Here is an 18,221-nt window from a genome sequence, read left to right on the forward strand (position 1 = left end):
GAGCCTGTCGATCCCCTCCTCCTCCTGGAGACTCCCTAGCTTTCCCCCACCTCTGTCCTCGTGCGGATCCTCCCGCAGATCACACCCTCTAATCAAGGCTGTCCCTCAAGGCTCTCTCCTGCCTCCTCTCTTCTCTTCGTGGTCTCACCAGCTCCCATAGACTGACTAACGCTCTCAATGCTGACGATTCCCAAATCTACCTTTCCTGACTCAGCTCCCCTGCTGATCTCCCGCCTTAAATCCCCCAACTGGCTGTCCAGGAGACACTAAACTCAATGTGTCCAGAACTGGACTCACGGATGTTCCCCCCAAAGCTCCCTTCTTCCAAACTTCCATATTGCCGTCGAGGGAAGCATCACATTCCCGGTTCTCCAGGCTCACAACCCAGCATCAGGCTGGATTCCCGTCGCTCACCTTCTGTATCCAGCCGTTGCCAAGATGTCTCCATTTCACCTCTGCAGCATCCCTTCAGCGTGTCCCCTTCTCTCTTCCGTCACTGCCTTGACTGTGCAGGCCCTCGTTCTTTCACAAGCTGTAGGGGGGCCTCCCTGTCTCGAGACTCTCCCCACTCCAATTCATCCTCCATTCACCACCAGAGATCATGTCCCTACTCAATGACTCACTGACCTCCCGTGGCTCCCTATTGCCTCTAGGAGCACACACAATTTGGGTTCAAAGCCTTTTCTTTCTCTTCCCCCCCCCCCTCTCCTTTCCAGGTTCCTTACACCTTCCTCCCCAACACTAACTCTTCCACCCAGGGACACTGGCCTCCTTGCAAACATTCTCTCAACTCTGGATGCCCCCCGACCCTCCTCCTCTCTGCCCCCAGCTTCCTCGAGTCCCAGCTAAAATCCTTCCTCCTATCAGCAGCTTTTCCCAACCAGGTAGTCCTCATGCCCCCCCACCCCCAATTATTTCCCATCTATCCCGTCTCTAATTTATTTGACCATTTTGGCTAGACTGTGAGCCCCTTGAGGGCAGGGACCCCGTCTGGCCTCTCGTTTGTATCTTCAGCACTTAGCACAGTGCCTGGCACATAGTAGCTGGTTAATAAACACGTATGCTACAGAAATGGCTGTTATTATGAGCAGGGGAAAGGTAGTGTGGCTTAGTGGACAGAATGCAGCCTCAGAGGTGTGAGGACTCTGAATTCGAATCCTACCAGTTCCGATTACAGGCTGGGTGTATGACCCTTCCCCAAGGCAGGAGTCTCAGGAAATTGTGCCCCGAGCCCCTCTGGCACTGCGGCCCTCTTCTCTGAATGAGGCTATCACATGGCTCCGGCACGCAGGTCTACAAAGAAGCTCTTCCCCTCCGAATTCACAGATGCCCCCAGTCACTCCACCGATCTCCACGGACCGTGGAAGGGAGCAGCAGCCTCTGGCCACTGTACGAGGAGTCGGCTCACGTGGGAGGCCCTGAAAGCCGAGCCTCCATCGCCACCTCCTCACTTAGAGGAACACGAGGCCGTCCTGAGGTGGGGTGAGAAGGTGGTCCCCTCGCACGCAGGGCTTCCCCCGAAGCCCAGAAGGTTCTAGATCCGTGTCTTGGGCCGGCGCCGTCTACAGAAACGTCCGCCAGCATTTCTGAAGTTCTTCTGAGCCAAGCACTGAAAGGCAAGAACAGCCCCTGCCTCGGAGGAGCTCACAGGCCGCCGTCGGGGACCTTGTGGAAAACGCGTGTGTGCCAACAGGCTCTCCAGCACGTCCCAGAAATCCTGGTGTGGTTTTCAGTTAGTCATGCTGGCCTATCACTCACCTGAGCCTCAATGGCAAAGAAACGCAGCAAGAGTTTTAGAAAGGCACCTCCTTCTATTTCCCCTCCCCCCAATTTAAAAACGCTTCTCAGTTCCATGTAGAAACAATTGAACAACCTTTTCATTATCTTCCGTCTTAAAATCAATCCTGTGTATTGGCTCCAAGGCAGAAGAGTGGTCAGGGCTGGGCCATGGGGGTCAAGTGACTTGCCCAGGGTCATGCAGCTAGGAAGGGTCCGAGGCCAGACTGGAACCCAGGACCTCCCCTCTCTAGGCCTGGCTCTCCATCCACTGAGCCTCCCAGCTGCCCCTGACAATTTTTTTTGCATTTTAGAGTCCAGATCTTTCTCCCCCAACCCTAAGGCGGTGGTTAGAGCAGGGACTTCATGCAGAACGTATTTCCATGACCGAAGGGCCACGTCACACATAGACCAGAAATGCAGGAAGATGGCCTGCACTGGGGCTCGACACTTCCTTCTTTGGCCGTGGGAGGCCTCTTCCTGTTCCTGCATGCAGCGCCTCCTGGCTCTGCTCCCTTCACGGGACCTCAGTTCATGTAGACCTTTCCAGGTTTTTCTGAAATCCTCCCGTTCACGGTTCCTTACGGCACGGCAGGCCGCCCTGATGACCGGCTGCCACAGTGTTCCTCTCTTCCCCAAGGGAGGGGCCTTCCCTCAGTTTCCAATTCGTCAGCACAACAAAAAAGCTGCTAAAGAGAGCTGGGTTCAGAGAGGGCCTGATCTCTCTGGGGCAGCCCAGCAGAGTCCCCAAACATCCTGGTCACGAGACAAAGCGGAGAACCTCTCCGAGGGGAGGAATCCGCAGGGACAAGGGGGGTCGTAGCGGAGTCTGGGAGGAGCCAGGGAGGCCGGACTCCCAGGGGGCAGGTGAAGGCTTGGGGGAGGACCATCCCTTCTTCCTTGGTATCAAGTCTAAGACAAAAGAACGGCCAGGGCAATTGGAGGAGGGATTTGCCCAGGGTTCTGCAACAAGGAAGCCTGAGAAAGCTGGAATGAGAGGAAAGGGCCAGGTTCTGACGGGCTCTACAAGTCGGAGAGAAAGGAGGCAGCTGGATGGCGCGGTGGTAGGCCCAGAGGTGGGAGGTCCTGGGTGCCAATCAAGTCACTGCACCCCCACGGCCTGGCCCTGACCACTCCTCTGCCTTGGAACCGATACACAGTATCGAATCTAAGACGGAGGGTGAGTGAGAACAAAGTCAAAGAGGGTTCTGCATTTGAATCTGGAGGTGACGGAGTGGGAGCCGGGGGCGCCTGCCGTGGGAAGACTCCCGTCCAAGCCCTCGGGGAGCTCCAGGCCAGCTCGCCTCTGAAATGTTCTGAAAAAAGGGAAAAGGCTGAGCGCGCGCAGGCACGGAGGATGTTATGTCTAGAATTTCCCCGGCTGCTCTTTCCTGGGGAACAAAGGCTCCCCCAGAGTGCTAGAGCCGCCTGGATGGTACCTTGGCTTCCTCTGGCTCCCAGCCAGGAAAAAGCAATAAAGGAGGAGGGCCCCTCGCTCATGCCTCAGCCAGCACACGCACAGCCACGCCTGAGACGCTCCCAGCCAATGGGCTCCCCAATTCTTTGTTTTTAAAAACAACTCCTGGAATGGCGCCAAGTTCCAGGCGGGTGAACTCCCAAAGGCTACAAAGGCCACACAGGAGCCCTGGGGTGGCTCCCCAAGAATGGCGGGGGGGGGGGGGGATCCTCCTGCACCCCCCACAGGGAGCTGGGAGCAAAGGGCAGCAGGATGGGGCTCTGCAAGACCGCCCTCGCTGGGGTGGGAGCTGGCCAGGGGCTCCCTTTCCTGCTGCCCCGCCACGTGTGACCTTTGTCTTTCTCTTGGTTAACCTTCCGCCTTAGAACAGCTACAAGCACTGGGTCTGAGGTAGGCGAGGGGAAGGGATGGGTGACTTGCCCAGGGTCACCTAGTGTTTGAGGTCAAATTTGAACTCAGAACCTCCCCTCTCCACCTCTGGCACTCCATCCCGAGCCTCCTGGCTGCACCGACTTTTCATTCTTTCAAGTCTGCCAGCTGGGGAGAGCCTGAGATGGGGGGCCAAAGGATTGGGTTCGGACTGTGCTGTTGCACTTTATCTCGTAGCGGTGGGACCTTAGACAAGTCCCTTTCCTTCTCCGGGCCCAGATCCGCCCCCCCCCCCACTGCCCCCCCCCCCGCCCTCTGAGGGAGGCCCCGTCGCAGGGGTTTGCCAAGTCCCTCCCGCTCTTCTCTGCAGACGTCTCAGCTGACCCCCAAGGCCACAAAGCCAGGCAGCGTCCCCCAGGAGGGGGGACGGGACCGCCCAGGCGGCTGCTCTCCCGGCACCGCTGGCTGCACAAGGCCTCCCGCCTCCGGGAGCAGGGAGCGCCCAGGACGGCCCAGGACAGACGCTGCCAGGCCAGGCCTCACGCCCCCCCCCCCCCCCCCCCCAGGGCTCAGCAGCCCTTTGCTCTGCTCTGACAACGGCCTCGGCACTCCGGCCGCGGCTACTTCCCCCCAACGGCTAGAAGGGCCGCCGCGATGGCTCGAGCACCCCCCCAAGCCCTGGCACGAAAGACGAGCGCCCGGCGTTGGAAAGCTCTTTATTGGTACCCGCGAGGCGGCGCCCCCGCCAGCTCTTCAGGCGGTGCGGGCAGAGCGGAGGGCTGCAGCGGAGCTCACGCCGCCCCATGCAAGTACAGAGCGAAGAACTTCCTGAAGGTCTCGGGCTGGTAGTCGATGATCCCGGCGGGCTCCTGGGGAGAACCCACGGGCCGGATCAGCGCCTTCCCTCAGTGCCCGCCTCGGCCCCCCGAGCCGGGCCAGTGCAACCACCACTACGGGCTCCCCCTCCGGCCCACTTTCTCATCTCTGTGGCCAGGGCCTGGCCGGACACCTGATCTCTCTCCCACTAGCAAAGCGTGGCCTGCTTCCTCCTCTCGTAGGAAGCTCCCTCGCAGGGCACCCCAGCGGGATCCTCACAAGGCTGAGAAGAGGAGCCTGGGTGCGAATCCTCCCTCTGCCCCACCTTGCTACCTAGCTTTGCTTTCTCTCTGGGGATAAGAGGCTGGACTAGGCGCCCTCTGAGGTCCCTCTCGGGTCCATGAGGGGAACTTGTGAGCAGGCCGATAACGCCGCTGCCAGGGGAGCGGCTACACTGGCTTCTGGGCATCCTGGTTACCCCTCCTTTGGGTGCCAGCTCCCGGGTCTCCCCGCGCCTCGGGGAGGCAAGGGGAGAATCAGAGCACGGCCCGAGCCTGCACCAGGCGGCCAGGACGCGGCTGGCAAGCTTGGCGCCACACTTACCACGACGACCTTCTTTTTAATGACCGGAAGACATCGAAAATGCTGATAGAGAAGCTGGTCAGAATCCATCCAGACGAGGTTCTTGACCCCGTCGCTGGAGGTCAGGTCAGTGGTGTTCAGCTGGAAGACCAGGAACTGGAAGATCCGGCCGTCGGTGCCGACACTCTGCACGACGAGCGGCCGCTCCAGCGTGCGCGCCTCCTCCTGCAGAGGGGAGACGGACAATCCAGCCCAGGCCAGCACCGCGGGCAGCTCTGTCCGCTCCCACAAAGGGGCCTGGTCAGCCGGCCACGGGCCGGCTCTCGAGGGGCCTCGCGGTCTGCTCCGGCTCTCTTCTCGGCCAGGACTAGCCGCGTCCGCCCGCCGCCTCGACCTCTTTCCTTGCAGTTAAGTGTTGGAAGTGCCACCAGGCCACGGCCCCGCGGGGGCCACAGGCTGGCCCAGGGGTCGGAGGGAAAGGAAAGGGCAGGGCTGAGCTGCAGACCTGCAGGGCCGGGCACGCTCCCTGGCTCCCTGGCCTGTGCAGCCCCCCAAGCTCCTGAGCTGGAAACCCTTCCCGGGGCCTCCTCCAACCACAGGAGCCCAGAAAAGTCCTCAGCCTTGGGGTGTCCAGAGAGCAGTCAAGTGAACACCCCACATTCCAGGCCTCTGGCACAGCTGCAGACGGGTGGAAGGAGGCAGGACAACCTCGCCCGACGGGTGTCCCTTGCTAAACGTGCAGGCGACAGGAGATGGGGGGACCGGCTGCTCGCGGCTCATAGGGAAGAGCTCCGAGGCCCAGCCTGCGGCCTGCCAGAGGGTCCCCGGGGTTGCCCCGTTCAGCCCTTCACCTCCCCAGCAGCTCAAGCCTTTGGCCGGGGCCCTGCTGAGCTGCCACCCGGCTGCTGAGGACGGCTGCAGGCAGGGTGCCAGGAGGGGTGCCGCCCGCTGCCCACGCTCTGCCCCCCGGCTCGGAGGCTCAAGGCCTCTCTGCCTCCAGCCTGGCTCGTGCACGGGCACAGAGCCTCCCCGGCAGCGGCTCCCTCACCCCACAAGGCCGAGGAGGCCCGGTACGTACCCCGTACAGCGTCCGGGCCTGCGCCAGGGCATTGCCAAAGGCGAACATGATCATCTTGGCTCGCAGCTGCTCGGGCCGGCACCGGGCCCGACGATGGTTGGCCGACTCCATGAAGTACACGGTGTGTGGATGGGGGTAAGGGTAGCCTTCGTGAAAACCTGAAAGATCCAGAGGGAGCCCCGTGGAGGGCCGGCCCGACCACGGGCCGCAGGACAGAGCTCGGCCTGTCAGGGAGCCGTCTGGGCCACCTTCCTCCTCACAATCTGAGGGGGAGGGGCGGGACCTCCCTGCCACACAGCCAGAGCAGCCACCTGCCCAGAACCTCAAAGTAAAGGCGTTTTTTAAACCCTCCCTTTCCTTCTCAGAATCAAAACTGTGTGTTGGTTCCAAGGCAGAAGAGTCGTCAGGGTGAGGCAATGGGGGGTAAGTGACTTGCCCAAGGGCACATCACTGGGAAGTATCTGAGGCCAGATTTGAACCCAGGACTTCCCTCTCTAGGCACTGGGCCACTCAGCTGCACCCCCACTTCCCAGTGAAGTCTTGGACTGACTAGCCCAGGCTCACAGGGAGGCCGGGCAGCCTTTTTACACCCCAAAAATAGCAATGAAAAACAAAAGCAAGGCTGGAAGGAGTTGCCTGGAGTCACAAACAGTCCTCAAAGAGATCAGGGATGGGGAAATCCTGGGGGGCCCAGGATGTCGGAGCTGAGGGCACAGTTTACCTGTCTGTACAAGCAGACCCACTGGAAGCCAGGCTCCCCCAGGCTTGGAAGGCCAGCGGCCAGACCTCGTGGGAGGGGAGCCGAGAGGGCTGCTTTCTAGATGATGAGCTGCGAGCCCTCCCTGCCCTCCCTGCCCGCCCCAGCCGGGCCCCCTCAGGTCCACCCACCTATGTCATTTCTCACGTCATAAATGTCACACTCCTGAAGATTAATGGTCGGGGCGATGGGGTAGAAGGTGTCCAGAACGTGGTTCTCGGTGGCCTGGACCTCTTCCGGGGAGGCGATGGGCGCCAAAGGCTCCTGGGCACTTAAGCGGGTGCCGTTAAGCCCACGGATCTGGAGGAAAGTTGACTCTGTAAGAAGAGAAACGGGCCAACCTAGCTCCCTCCGGCACGTGCCACTAGAAGGCTCCCACCGATTACCGAGGGCAGGACCGGCAAACAGTTGGGCACACGGCAGCGTCAATTCATGCCATGCTGTGTGCCTCAGCTCTCCCTGCCTTTATGCTGGAAGAGATGGAACATGGGGCTTAGGGAGCCTGGATTCCCATCTTACTTCTGACAGAGCAGCTCCAGCACTGGGCCTCGGGCTCTTTCAGGCCCCTCAGACTAACTCCCTGGCTTCCTGGGAGGAGCCTCCTGTCCACAGAAGACTTGCTTGACCTGGCAGAGCGCCCGAGTGCAACAGGAAGACGGAAAAGCCTTCGGTGCCAGCCTGGGCCACGCTCCTCTGTGGGGCTGTGCAAGGGCAGGCCCAGCTACCATCTATGGCAGCAGAAAACGGAAGGGCTGAGGCTCAAATCAGGGGTGCAGTCAAGGAGCCAGGCAGCATTTAGGGTCTCTCCAGCTGCGGACAGCATGAGGGCAGAAATCCCAACCACACGCCTCTCCTGGTGTCCTGGCACGTAAAGAAAGGGAATGGAGGAGACGAAGGTTCCGGCAGCACGTAGGCATCGGACCCAGGGAAGGCAGAGGGCCAGAGCGAGAGCCCTGGGGAAGCCAAGCCCCTGCTACAGTGAAGCTGCCTTTGCTCGGCCCGAGTCCAGGGCCTTAGAGGACAGAACGGCGCCCCCGACAAACCATTAGGACCAGTGATCAGTCCATGCCACCGAGTGAGGAGGCTCTCCCTGATTCCAAGCCTCAGTTAGTCTCTCTGTAGTTTCCAGCCAGTTCTATCCTTGAGGACCAGAGAAGAAGCCCAATCTTTCACATGAGGGTCTTTCCATATTCTGCTCTCAATGTCCTTTTTTCCAGGCTAAACATTCCTGGTTCCTCTTAAATAGATGACGGGCCACCATCCCAGCTGCCCTCCTATGGATGTCCTCCAGCCTGTCCATATCACTTCTAAAATATGACACCCAGATCTGAACCCAACACCAGCCTGTCCGGGGGAAGAGAACACCCCTTGGCCACCACCGTCCTCATCCTGGACTGTCTCTTTAAGGCCCATGGTCTGGAGCTAGGAAGCACAGTGGATACAACGCCAGGCCTGGAGATGGAGAACCCGGGTTCAAATCTGACCTCAGACACTTCCTAGCTATATGAACTGGACAACTCACTTAAGCCCAACCGCCTGGCCCTCCCCACTCTTCTGTCTTAGAGTTGATACTAAGAGGGAAGGTAAGGGGTTAAAAAAGCCTCAGACACTACTCTGACTGCCCTGGAGGGCACCAGTGTTGTCCTTTTGAGGTGGATCCGATCTTTAGGAAAAGCCAAAGGTCATTTGGAGCCAAGGAAATGCAGTGTCTTCGTAAGCTGAGAAACAGAATAAGCACGCCCCAACCTCAGGACTGAGCAGTGAAAAGGACGGGCTCATGTGGCTCAAACACCGCTGGGAAGTCCCCAAGGAGTGGCCTGAGCAATAGCAGTCTCCTGGGAAAAGCTGGCCCACCCAAGGAGGTGGCCCTAAAGAACAGACGATCTGTGTGGATGGACAGGAGGCTTTTAAAAACTAGCCTGGCTGCTTTACACCTTGTGAAACAGTTGTGTTTTCTTGTCGGTCACTTTTACCACCCTATGACTCAGTTTCCTCATATGTAAAGTGCAAGGGCTGGAAGAGGAGTCTTTCTTCATGAATTCTTGCTTCCTGCCCGCTTGTCAGGGGAGACCCTCCATGTCCTGGACCTCCAGTGACCCGGGCATTAGCTCCTCCCCACAGGCTGCACCAGTGTGGTTTCTAATTCCAATCACCACACAAACCTCCTCAGTGACTACAGGGAATGGAGGAGCTTAATTAGAGGCAGCATTTGACATCTGCTATTATGTACTTCTCTCCTTAAGGAAGTTCTAATTGATTGAGGGCACCAAGACTTCCATCCATCCAGACTCCTCTGCAGAGGCTCCTGGCAAAAGGACCTGGAGGGAGCTCTGTCCAAGTGGCTTCTCTCAGGAAGGCCAAATAGCAGGAGGGTGGCACCTTCCAGGGGATTCTGGCATCTCCTGCAACCTCTGAACCCCCCAAGCTGCCCTCCTCTAACAGGAGTCAGGATAGGCAGTAAAGCCAAGGATGAGGAACGAATTCTGGGGGATTCGAACATAAGACAAAGCCCAGAGCAGCCCTCAATGTACCCCCAATAGGGGTGGGCACGCTAGAGGGGAGTGGAAAGGGCCCTGAGAGGTTATCTAATCTGGTGAAAGAAGGTGTCCCAGGTCCCACAAGGAGGGAGCAGCAGAGCCAGGCCCGTACTCCTCCCTCACATAACCAACGAGGGACCCTTTACCAGAAGGACAAACTGAGGTTGGGGGGGTGGAGGCCCCCGGCCCCAGCACACACTCCGGCACTGACCTCGACGCCACGAGGTAGACAGCATGTAGTCCTTGGCCTGGATCCTTCTGGTCAGAGCAGGGTACTGAGGGATCTTTGTTTTGCACAGCTGTAGGAGATTGTCCACCATGATGGGGCTTTGGGGGAGAAACAAGAGACAGTGGGTGAGTGGCGCGCACGATGGAATTCCTCGCATGCTGGTTGTAGCTGGCTTACCAGTACGTCTCTCTCTTGGGGATGTCCTCAGTGGAGTGCCACAGGCGTGCATGCCAGATGGCTTTCTGGACCTGCTCATCCTGGTTCTCGATTTGATTCGCTGGCTCTTGGACCAGGCTGAGGACTCTCTGTGGGAGGCCTTCTATTAGCTTGGTTTTGGTGAGCCAGAGGGCTTGCTTTACACCTGGGAGTAATTCAGCAAAAAGGACAATTAGGATGGGAGGGCTGGAATCAATAGGGAGCTCCAGGACCCCCCAACCTACCTCTAAATTCTACAGGGCTTCCTATGCGGGGCAGGTGACAGCCCCCAAGGGCCCCAGGTTCAGCTCTCCTGGGATGCCATCATGGGGAGAGGCTGGTCAGCCATTCCCCAAGAACAGCTCAAAGGGCTGGTACCTGGCTTGGGCAGTTTCTTGAGAGCCATCTGTCTATTAAGGCTCTCTCAGACCCCAGGACAAGTCATGAATTAAACATCAAGAGAGCCAGGCTGAAGGGAAGTCTCAGACCCTTTGGAAGGACCATTTCAGGAGATAGCTGATGACTTTGAGTTCTAAGGGGTTCACAACTGAAAGGCCAAAGTTCTGAAGTCAAGCTGCCCTTGCCAGAGAGTGGGAAGGGTGTAACTGGGGGGGGGGGTCTTTTTCACCTCAAAGGGCTGTTCCTTCTGGTTTACAAGGGGGGCCCATTTGTGGTGGGCAGCCCAAACATTGCTAGAATCAAAGAAGAGGATGGAAGTACTCTGAAAGAGGAGCGGTCATATTTACAGTCACCACTAGCCCAGGACCTGGGAAAACTGCTCTGGGTGAACCTTTAGCCTTCAGGCTTGGAAAAGGATCTTGGGACACCGTCAGTGGGCACTGTGCCCCAGGGAGGTTTCATGAGGCTGGACAATTCCCTGTAAAGCTGAATATACTGAGCCAGAGCTCATGTAGTGCTCCCCTTCATTGTACAGAGGAGAAATAAGAGGCCCTAAGAGGTAGCGGCTTCCCCGCGGACACCCAGAGCTAAGCAGCCAGGAGAGCAGTCAGACACAGGCCTCCGACTACCCCCAGCACTCCTTCCATGTCATCACAGGGGCTGTCTACCCACAGCTAATGGCTTCCAGAGACAAGGACCTGTCACAAACCCTCGTGAAGTCACTGGTTGACTGGAGAGGCTAAGTGACCACTAGTCAGGTTATGCTATAAAGAAGGGTCCAAAATTTGGTGAGAATTTAGCCTAAGTGAACTCAAAGATGGAGATGACTGCCCCTTGGCTTACTCCCCAACTTGTAGCAATGCTATCTGAGTCAAAGAAAGAGAAGTGATATGGCAGAGCAAATAGTTATGCTACATTTGGAGAAGAATAAAAAGGGGGGGAATGATGGAGCTCCATTTTGGACCTACTGAGTTTAAATAGAATACAGTTTGAGATGTTTTAAAATAAACAGCTACCTTTTATAGCACCTACTATGTGCCAGGCACTCACAACCCCATTAGACGTAGGTCCTATGACAATCCCCATTTTATAGTTGTAGAAATTGAGGTAAACTGAGGTTAAGTGACTTGTCCAGGGTAAGTGCCTGAGGCTGGATTTGAACTTGTCTCCCTGTTTCCAGTTATCTTTTTTTTCTTAAACTTTTAACTTCTGTCTTAGAATCAAGACTGAGTATGATTCCATGTCAGAAATTTAGCAAGGACTCAGCAATGGGATTAAGTGCCTTGCCCAAGGTCACACAGTTAGGAAGTATCTGAGCCAAGATTTGAAACCAGGACCTCCTGTTTCTAGGCCTGGCCCTCAATTCACTGAGCCACCCAGCTGCCCCCACATTGCTTGATTTCTAGAGAACTGGAAAGACCTACATGAATTGATGCAGAATAAAACAAGCAGAACAAGGAGAACATTACACACAGTAAAAGTGATATTGTGGAACAATCAAATGTGATAGACTTTGCTTCTAATAGCAATGCAATGATCCAAGACAACACTGGGGGACTTATGAGAAAGAATGATATCCACAACTAGAGAAAGAACTGTGGGAGTAGAAATACAGAAGAAAACATATGATTTATCACATATGTATATAAGTATATGATTTGGGGTTTTGGTTTTAAACAATGACTCTATTACAAAAATGAATAATATGGAAATAGAATGAATGATAATACAGGTATAACACAGTGGAATTGCTAGTCAGCTCCAGGAAGGGGGGAGGGAGACAACAATAATAATGTAACCATAGAAAAACTTTTCAAATAAACATTTTTAAAAAGGAACATAAAAAAAAAAAAGAATATGCCACAAGATGAGGCCCCTCCTCTTTCTGGGCCTCAGTTTCCCCATTTGTAACACAAGTTTAGACTAAGAAATCACTGCAGTTTTCATTTGGGGGATGAGGTCAGAAGCCAGGCAGCAGAGTGCAAAGTAAGGCCCTCATATTACAGAGTGAAAATCAAAATCGAATGAATATCAGTAGAGCACTTTGTAAACTTTTCAGCCTCTGTAAATTTGAGCGATTGCATCTCTAGCGGTTAATACTGGCATGACCCAGGCAATTTGATTCAATGGAAAACGCACTGGATTTTGGGTCAGAAAATCTGTTTTTTCCAATTTCTTCCTAATGGTCTGACCTTGGGCAAATGGGGGTGGGGGGATGAGGGGTGTAGCAGCCTCAGTTTCTTCCTCTGTAGCTCCCTATGGCCTCCAGGATAAAGCCTGGAATCCTTAGGCAGGTCTTTAAAGTCCCCACAATCCAGTACACTCTTACGTGGAAAGCGCCCTGGATTTGGTATCCTCTCCCTGGCCTCGGTCTCCCCACTGTCAGTGTCACTCTCCCTCCTCTCTCCTGCCTCAGCCTCCTTACCTGTACCCCCATCCAGGATGGTCCCTCCCCTCCACTACCCCCCACCTCGAGCGGACCCTTCCCCCACCCCACCCCGGTCCCCTCACCCTCGAGCAGGCGACAGCGCTGGTGCATCACATGACAGATCTCGTGGCGCCGCAGGGGGTGGCTGTCACGCGGGACCTGACGGCGCCGCCTCGGGTCATGCCAGCCTCGGTCCCACTGAGGGAACACGGGCCTGACCAGGCCGGGCTTGCGGTACTGGAGGTCAGCCCACGTCACGGGCTCCACCCCCGGTATTTCGTACACGCGGTCCAGTGGTGGTGGCTCAGGTTTGCGCGTGGAGCGCACGCCCCACTCATAGGCGCAGCGCCGGGGCCCCCCAGGGCCAAGGTCACCCCCTGCGGCCACGCTCGGCCTCAGCGCCCAGAAAAAAGGCCGACCGCATACGGACGCCGCCATTGCGCCCGCCACAAGGCCTGCCGGGAGTGGGGCTGCGCACGCAGCCGGGTCGGGCGGGGCTGCAGGACGCAGAGAGGCGGCTGCCCGGCCAATCGCCGTTGGCTCAGCGCCCCTTCCTCCCGCCCCAACCCAGACTCGGCCACTAAGGGAGTGTCGGCGAAGTACTGCCCACGCCCCAAAGGGGGCGGAGTCCGTCAGAGCGACCCGGAACTGAGGTGAGTAGGGGAGCGCTTGGGTTCAGCAAGGTGGTAGCATGTGCGAGAGGAACCCCAGGGAGGGCCAGGTTGGGTAGCCGGGGCGAGCAGAGAGAACCAGGATCCCCGAGTCCACACCGCCTCCCCGGACCCAGCCCTCCAGCCGAGCAGCAGAAGCTCAACTGGGAGGGTCCCCCAGCGTCATCTAGCCCAACCCCTTCATTTTACCGAAGGGGGCGTGAGGAACCTTCAGCCACCCCTTTGAGGTGCTGGACTTCAGCCTGATCCCTAGAGTGGTTATCGATGATGCCACATCGACTTGGGTGAAGGTCTGCAGTGGAGGGTCTCTGGGATCCAGGCTCCTTACAAGCTGTCACTTTTCATTGGAGGAAACTAAGGCCCAGCCAGGAGCTGTCCAAGGTCTAATTTCCTCGGGCTGCCTTTGTGGATCGGACCCCAGGAGGCATTCTAGGTCAGTTGATTGACAGATCCGTCCCATTGAAGGATCTGTGTCAGAGTAGAGAGAGGGCTTCAGTGGAGAGGCCCTGGGGGGCCTGTGGTGGTCTGTTCAGAGTTGTCAGGGAACTTAAAGCTGACTCCCATTCCTAAATATAGACTGCTCCCCACCGCCTCCAGCAGCTAGCAGTGCCTGGTATATGCAGTAATAGTCACTTAACCAAAGTTAGATTGTTTGATTGACGCCTTTCTTGTGGAAAACATGGAAATTGACCTATTGCTGTTGTTGCTCAGTTGTGCCCCATTCTTCCTGCCCCCATTTGGGTTGGTTTCTTTTTCTTCTTTTCTTTCTTTCTTTCTTTCTTTCTTTCTTTCTTTCTTTCTTTCTTTCTTCTTTCTTTCTTTCTTTCTTTCTTTCTTTCTTTCTTTCTTTCTTTCTTTCTTTCTTTCTTTCTTTCTTTCTTTCTTTCTTTCTTTCTTTCTTTCTTTCTTTCTTTCCAAAGAATGGAGTGGTTTCCACTTCCTTTTCCAGCTCATTTGACAGATGAGGAGACTGAGGCAAACAGAATTTAAGTGATTTGCCCAGGTCACACAGCCAGAGTCTGAAGCCAAATTTGAACTCAGGTCTGTTTGACTCCAAGCCAGGTGTTTTATCCACTCTGCCATCTAACTGCCCCCAAATGGGCCATACAGCAATACAATTATATGGATTCGGAATAGGCTTATTTCCTTTTTTAAATTTTTTATTTTTAAATTCAATTTTTTTTGACAAATTATATGTAATAACAAAATTTCACATAAGTTTTCCAAAGTTATATAATTCAAATTGTCTTCCTCCCACCTCCCAGAGCCAGCAAGTACAGCAAGTAATTCTGTCTGGGTTGTACCCGTATTATCATGCAAAACATATTTCCATATTGTTCATTTTTGTAAGTAAGTAAGCTCATAAAACGAAAATCCCCAAACATAAACCCAAATAAGCAAGTAATAAGTCATCTGTTTTCATCTGCATTCTGACTCCAACGGTTCTATGTCCCTCAGAGTTATCCTGGAGCATTCTAAAGCTGAGAGTAGCATATCTGTCACATTCCACAATTCTGCTATTACTGTGTACAGTGTTCTCCTGGTGGAACTGATTTAATACAGGGTAGTGACAAACAGATCCATGAGGACTTTGAAAGAGGTCTCCCTGGAGATCTGTGCTTGACCCTGTGTTTGTTAGAAGTGTGAGGGACCTTAGAGATCAACCAGTCCAACCCCTCCTCATTTGACAAGTGCTGAAACCAAGACTTGAGATTTCTTCTCTGGGTGGGGGTCAGGGGCATCCAACCCACCTCCAGCTCTGTTTCATATTTATACTTTCTGCAATCAACTAAACTGAACTAATGGTCCCTTATTCCAGTTTGCCTCCTTTCTCCTCCATTCTCTAGGTGGCCCATTTCCCCTCTCTAGAATATACTCTGTCCTCCCTCATCCCTTCTTTTTTTAGAACCCATCTGTTCCTCCAAGGTCCAGTTTTCCTTCCCTGTGAAGATTTCCTTGGTTTCCCCCATCCCTTCCCTCTCTAACATCCTGAGAGCCCTTGACTGGATTTCTCCTTTTTCTCGGTCTCATCTGACCTCCTGTACATTCGCAGTAGAAGGGAAGCTCCCTGAGGCCCAGGTCTGAGTCCTTTTTTCCCTTCTCAACCCTGATCTAAGGCCTTGCATGGGAGCAAGTCAGTGAGGTGGTTCTAATCACAGGAATATACAATGTTACTGGGATGGATCTGATACAATGTGAGGAAGCTGACTCTGAGGAACCTGATTCAATGTTACTGGGATGCCTCTGATACAGTTACCCTGATGGCCCTGCCCCATGGTCCTATATGAATCTGCTACATTGTGACCTCACTGAACTTATTGGAGAAGTCCAAACAAAGTGCTGTGCTCTATCCCCAGGGCTCTCAGGGAGGGCTTTCTTGGAGGACCTGGCATTTGAGTTCTATCAAGCAGCCTGCATTTATAAAACACCTACTGTATATCAGGCACTAAGGGCTGAGATACAAAAATCCCATTTTCCCAAGTGAGGCAACAAGAACATATTAAGTACATACAAAAAGATATATGAGGGGGGCAGCTGGCGGCTCAGTGAATTGAAAACCAGGCCCAGAGATGGGAGGTCCTGGGTTCAAAGCTGACCTCGAACACTTCCTAGCTGTGTGATCCTGGGCAAGTCACTTAACTCCCCATTATTATTAAGAGCCCTTATTGCTCTTCTTCTTTGGACAATATCAATTCTAAGATGGAAGGCAAAGATTTATTATTTTTTTAATAAGAAAAGGAGGAAATATGAGGTATTTTTATTGGTTGGGGGAAGAAACTAAGAGCTGGAGTGATCAGAAGAGTTTTCACACAAAAGAAGGACTTTGAACTGAAATGAGGCATTTTAGAAATGGAGGTGAGGAGGAAGACCTAGGCATGAGGAACACCCTTTGCAAAGACTCAGAGACTGGAGATAGAGTGTGTAAGAAATAGCAACTAGGCTAATTCAGCCTATGGTGTGAAGGGGAGTAGACTAGAAATGGCAAATAAGAAGTTTGTGTCTGATTCCAGAGGAATAGGGAGCCACAGGAGTTTGGGGAGTAAGTGGGTAGGACATCCCTTCTTTTAGGAATATCACTTTTAGGAATATCACTTGGTAACTGTGTGGAGGATGGATTGGAGTAAGAGAGACTTGAGGCAGGGAGACCACATAGGAGACTGGTGCAATAGCCCATGTGAGAGGCAGTGATGGTCTGAACTGGGGGAGTGTCTGTGGGAGCAGAAAGAAATGGTGGAGGGAGAAAGTGGCTGAGCCTTCGCCAAAGATTGGAGAATTGGTTCACAAACTTGGGTCCCCACCCTCGACAGCAGCAAGTGTTTGGGAAGCGGGCAAGAAGCCAGCAAGGCCAACAGAGGAGTTTTATAAGATTAGCCACTTATAAAAATGAACAATAGGGAAACAAGTTTTGGGTGATAATCCATGTATAATCCAGATTGAATTGTTAACTCCAGGAGAGGGGAGGGCAGGAAGGAGGGAGACAATTTGGATCAAATGACTTTGGAAAATGTATGTGGAAATTTGTTATTAATATTTTTTTTCAAAGGGGGCAGCTGCTTTGACCCAGCTATAACACTGCTGGGTTTGTACCCCAAAGAGGTAATAAGAAAAAAGACTTGTACAAGAATATTTCTGAGTTTTTTGTGGTGGCCAAAAATTGGAAAACGAGGGGATGCCCTTCAATTGGGGAATGGCTGAACATATTGTGGTATCTGTTGCTGATGGAATACTATTGTGCTCAAAGGAATAATGAACTGGAGGAATTCCATGGAGACTGGAACAACCTCCAGGAAGTGATGCAGAGCGAGAGGAGCAGAAGCAGGAGAACATTGTACACAGAGACTGATACATTGTGGCACAATCAAATGTAACTGGCTTTGCTACTAGCAGTGATATAGTGACCCAGAACAATTCTGAGGGACTTATGAGAAAGAACTGTGGGAGCAGAAATAAAACATAGGATCAACCACGTAATGTGATGGGGATGTGATTAGGGTTTTGATGTTAAAGGATCACTCTACTGCAAATCTGAATTATATAGAAATAGGTTTTGAACAGTGATGCAAGGATAACCCAGTGGAACTGATTGTTGGCTTTGGGTGGGGGGAGGAGAGAGCAGAGGGTGGGGTGGAAGATCATGAATCATGGAACCATGGAAAAATATTCTAAATAAAAATTTAAAAAAGCGGGGGGGGGGGCAGCTGGGTGGCTCAATGGATGGAGAGCCAGGCCTAGAGATGGGAGGTCCTAGGTTCAAATCTGGCCTCAGACACTTCCTAGCTCTGTGAGCCTGGGCAAGTCACTTCACCCCTATTGCCTGGACCTTACTGCTCTCCTGCCTTGGAATACAGTATTGATTCTAAAACAGAAGGTAAGGGTTAAAAAAAATCAAAAAAGGAAAGGAAAAAAAGACAAAGGAGGAGCAGTTGGACACATGCATCTCAGAAGCCAAGGGAGGACAATGCCCAGGTGGAAGATATGGCTGACTGAGTCAGAACAGGAGGCAAAAGGCCATGGGGCTGGGGATTCAGATTCCTGCATATTGAGAGGAAATCTGCCTTCTTGTCTCAGTTCTGCCCCTCAGGGCCCCCCAACATTCAGTTGTCCCCAAAGCCTTCCTCCAAAAAACCCCAAACCTTCCCCCTACCCAGGGCCATGCCAGAATTCTGGCTTCTTTGGGCTATGCCTTCCTCTTATTTTGTGAGTGACTTGTGCTGGGGAAGAGCCTGTCTCTTCCCTTCCCTGGTGGAGGAGGAAATCACAGCACCCCCCTTGAGAGCACTCCCTTTCCCTAGAGATGGGAGCAGCACCAAACTGTCTGGCAGATTTGGAGCTTGGAAGATTCTGGCTTCCTGCTGGCCCTCACACGCATTCACTGTGCCACCTTGGAGAAGTCATTGCCCTTGCTG

General features: G+C 54.0%; 2 protein-coding genes across 2 annotated transcripts in view; one reads left to right on the forward strand and one right to left on the reverse strand.

The window, feature by feature from the left end:
- Positions 1 to 4,322: 4,322 nt before the first annotated feature.
- Positions 4,323 to 13,125, reverse strand: MRPL37 (mitochondrial ribosomal protein L37). Its single transcript, XM_001380900.4, has 7 exons — positions 12,727 to 13,125; positions 9,799 to 9,982; positions 9,604 to 9,719; positions 6,987 to 7,172; positions 6,099 to 6,256; positions 5,042 to 5,245; positions 4,323 to 4,491 (listed from the first exon to the last, which is right to left on the reverse strand). The coding sequence occupies exons 1-7, from the start codon at positions 13,079 to 13,081 to the stop codon at positions 4,414 to 4,416; spliced, it is 1,281 nt and encodes a 426-aa protein (XP_001380937.1). The 5' UTR covers positions 13,082 to 13,125; the 3' UTR covers positions 4,323 to 4,413.
- Positions 13,126 to 13,334: 209 nt separating this feature from the next.
- Positions 13,335 to 18,221, forward strand: part of LOC100031751 (NADH-cytochrome b5 reductase-like) — a 29,596-nt gene continuing 24,709 nt past the window's right edge. The window contains exons 1-2 of the mRNA XM_056814596.1: positions 13,335 to 13,359; positions 13,519 to 13,747. Of these exons, the coding sequence (XP_056670574.1) occupies positions 13,335 to 13,359; positions 13,519 to 13,747 (254 nt within the window). The remainder of the gene's footprint in view (positions 13,360 to 13,518; positions 13,748 to 18,221) is intronic.

Source organism: Monodelphis domestica, chromosome 2 (assembly GCF_027887165.1).
Source record: "Monodelphis domestica isolate mMonDom1 chromosome 2, mMonDom1.pri, whole genome shotgun sequence".
Taxonomy (NCBI): domain Eukaryota; kingdom Metazoa; phylum Chordata; class Mammalia; order Didelphimorphia; family Didelphidae; genus Monodelphis; species Monodelphis domestica.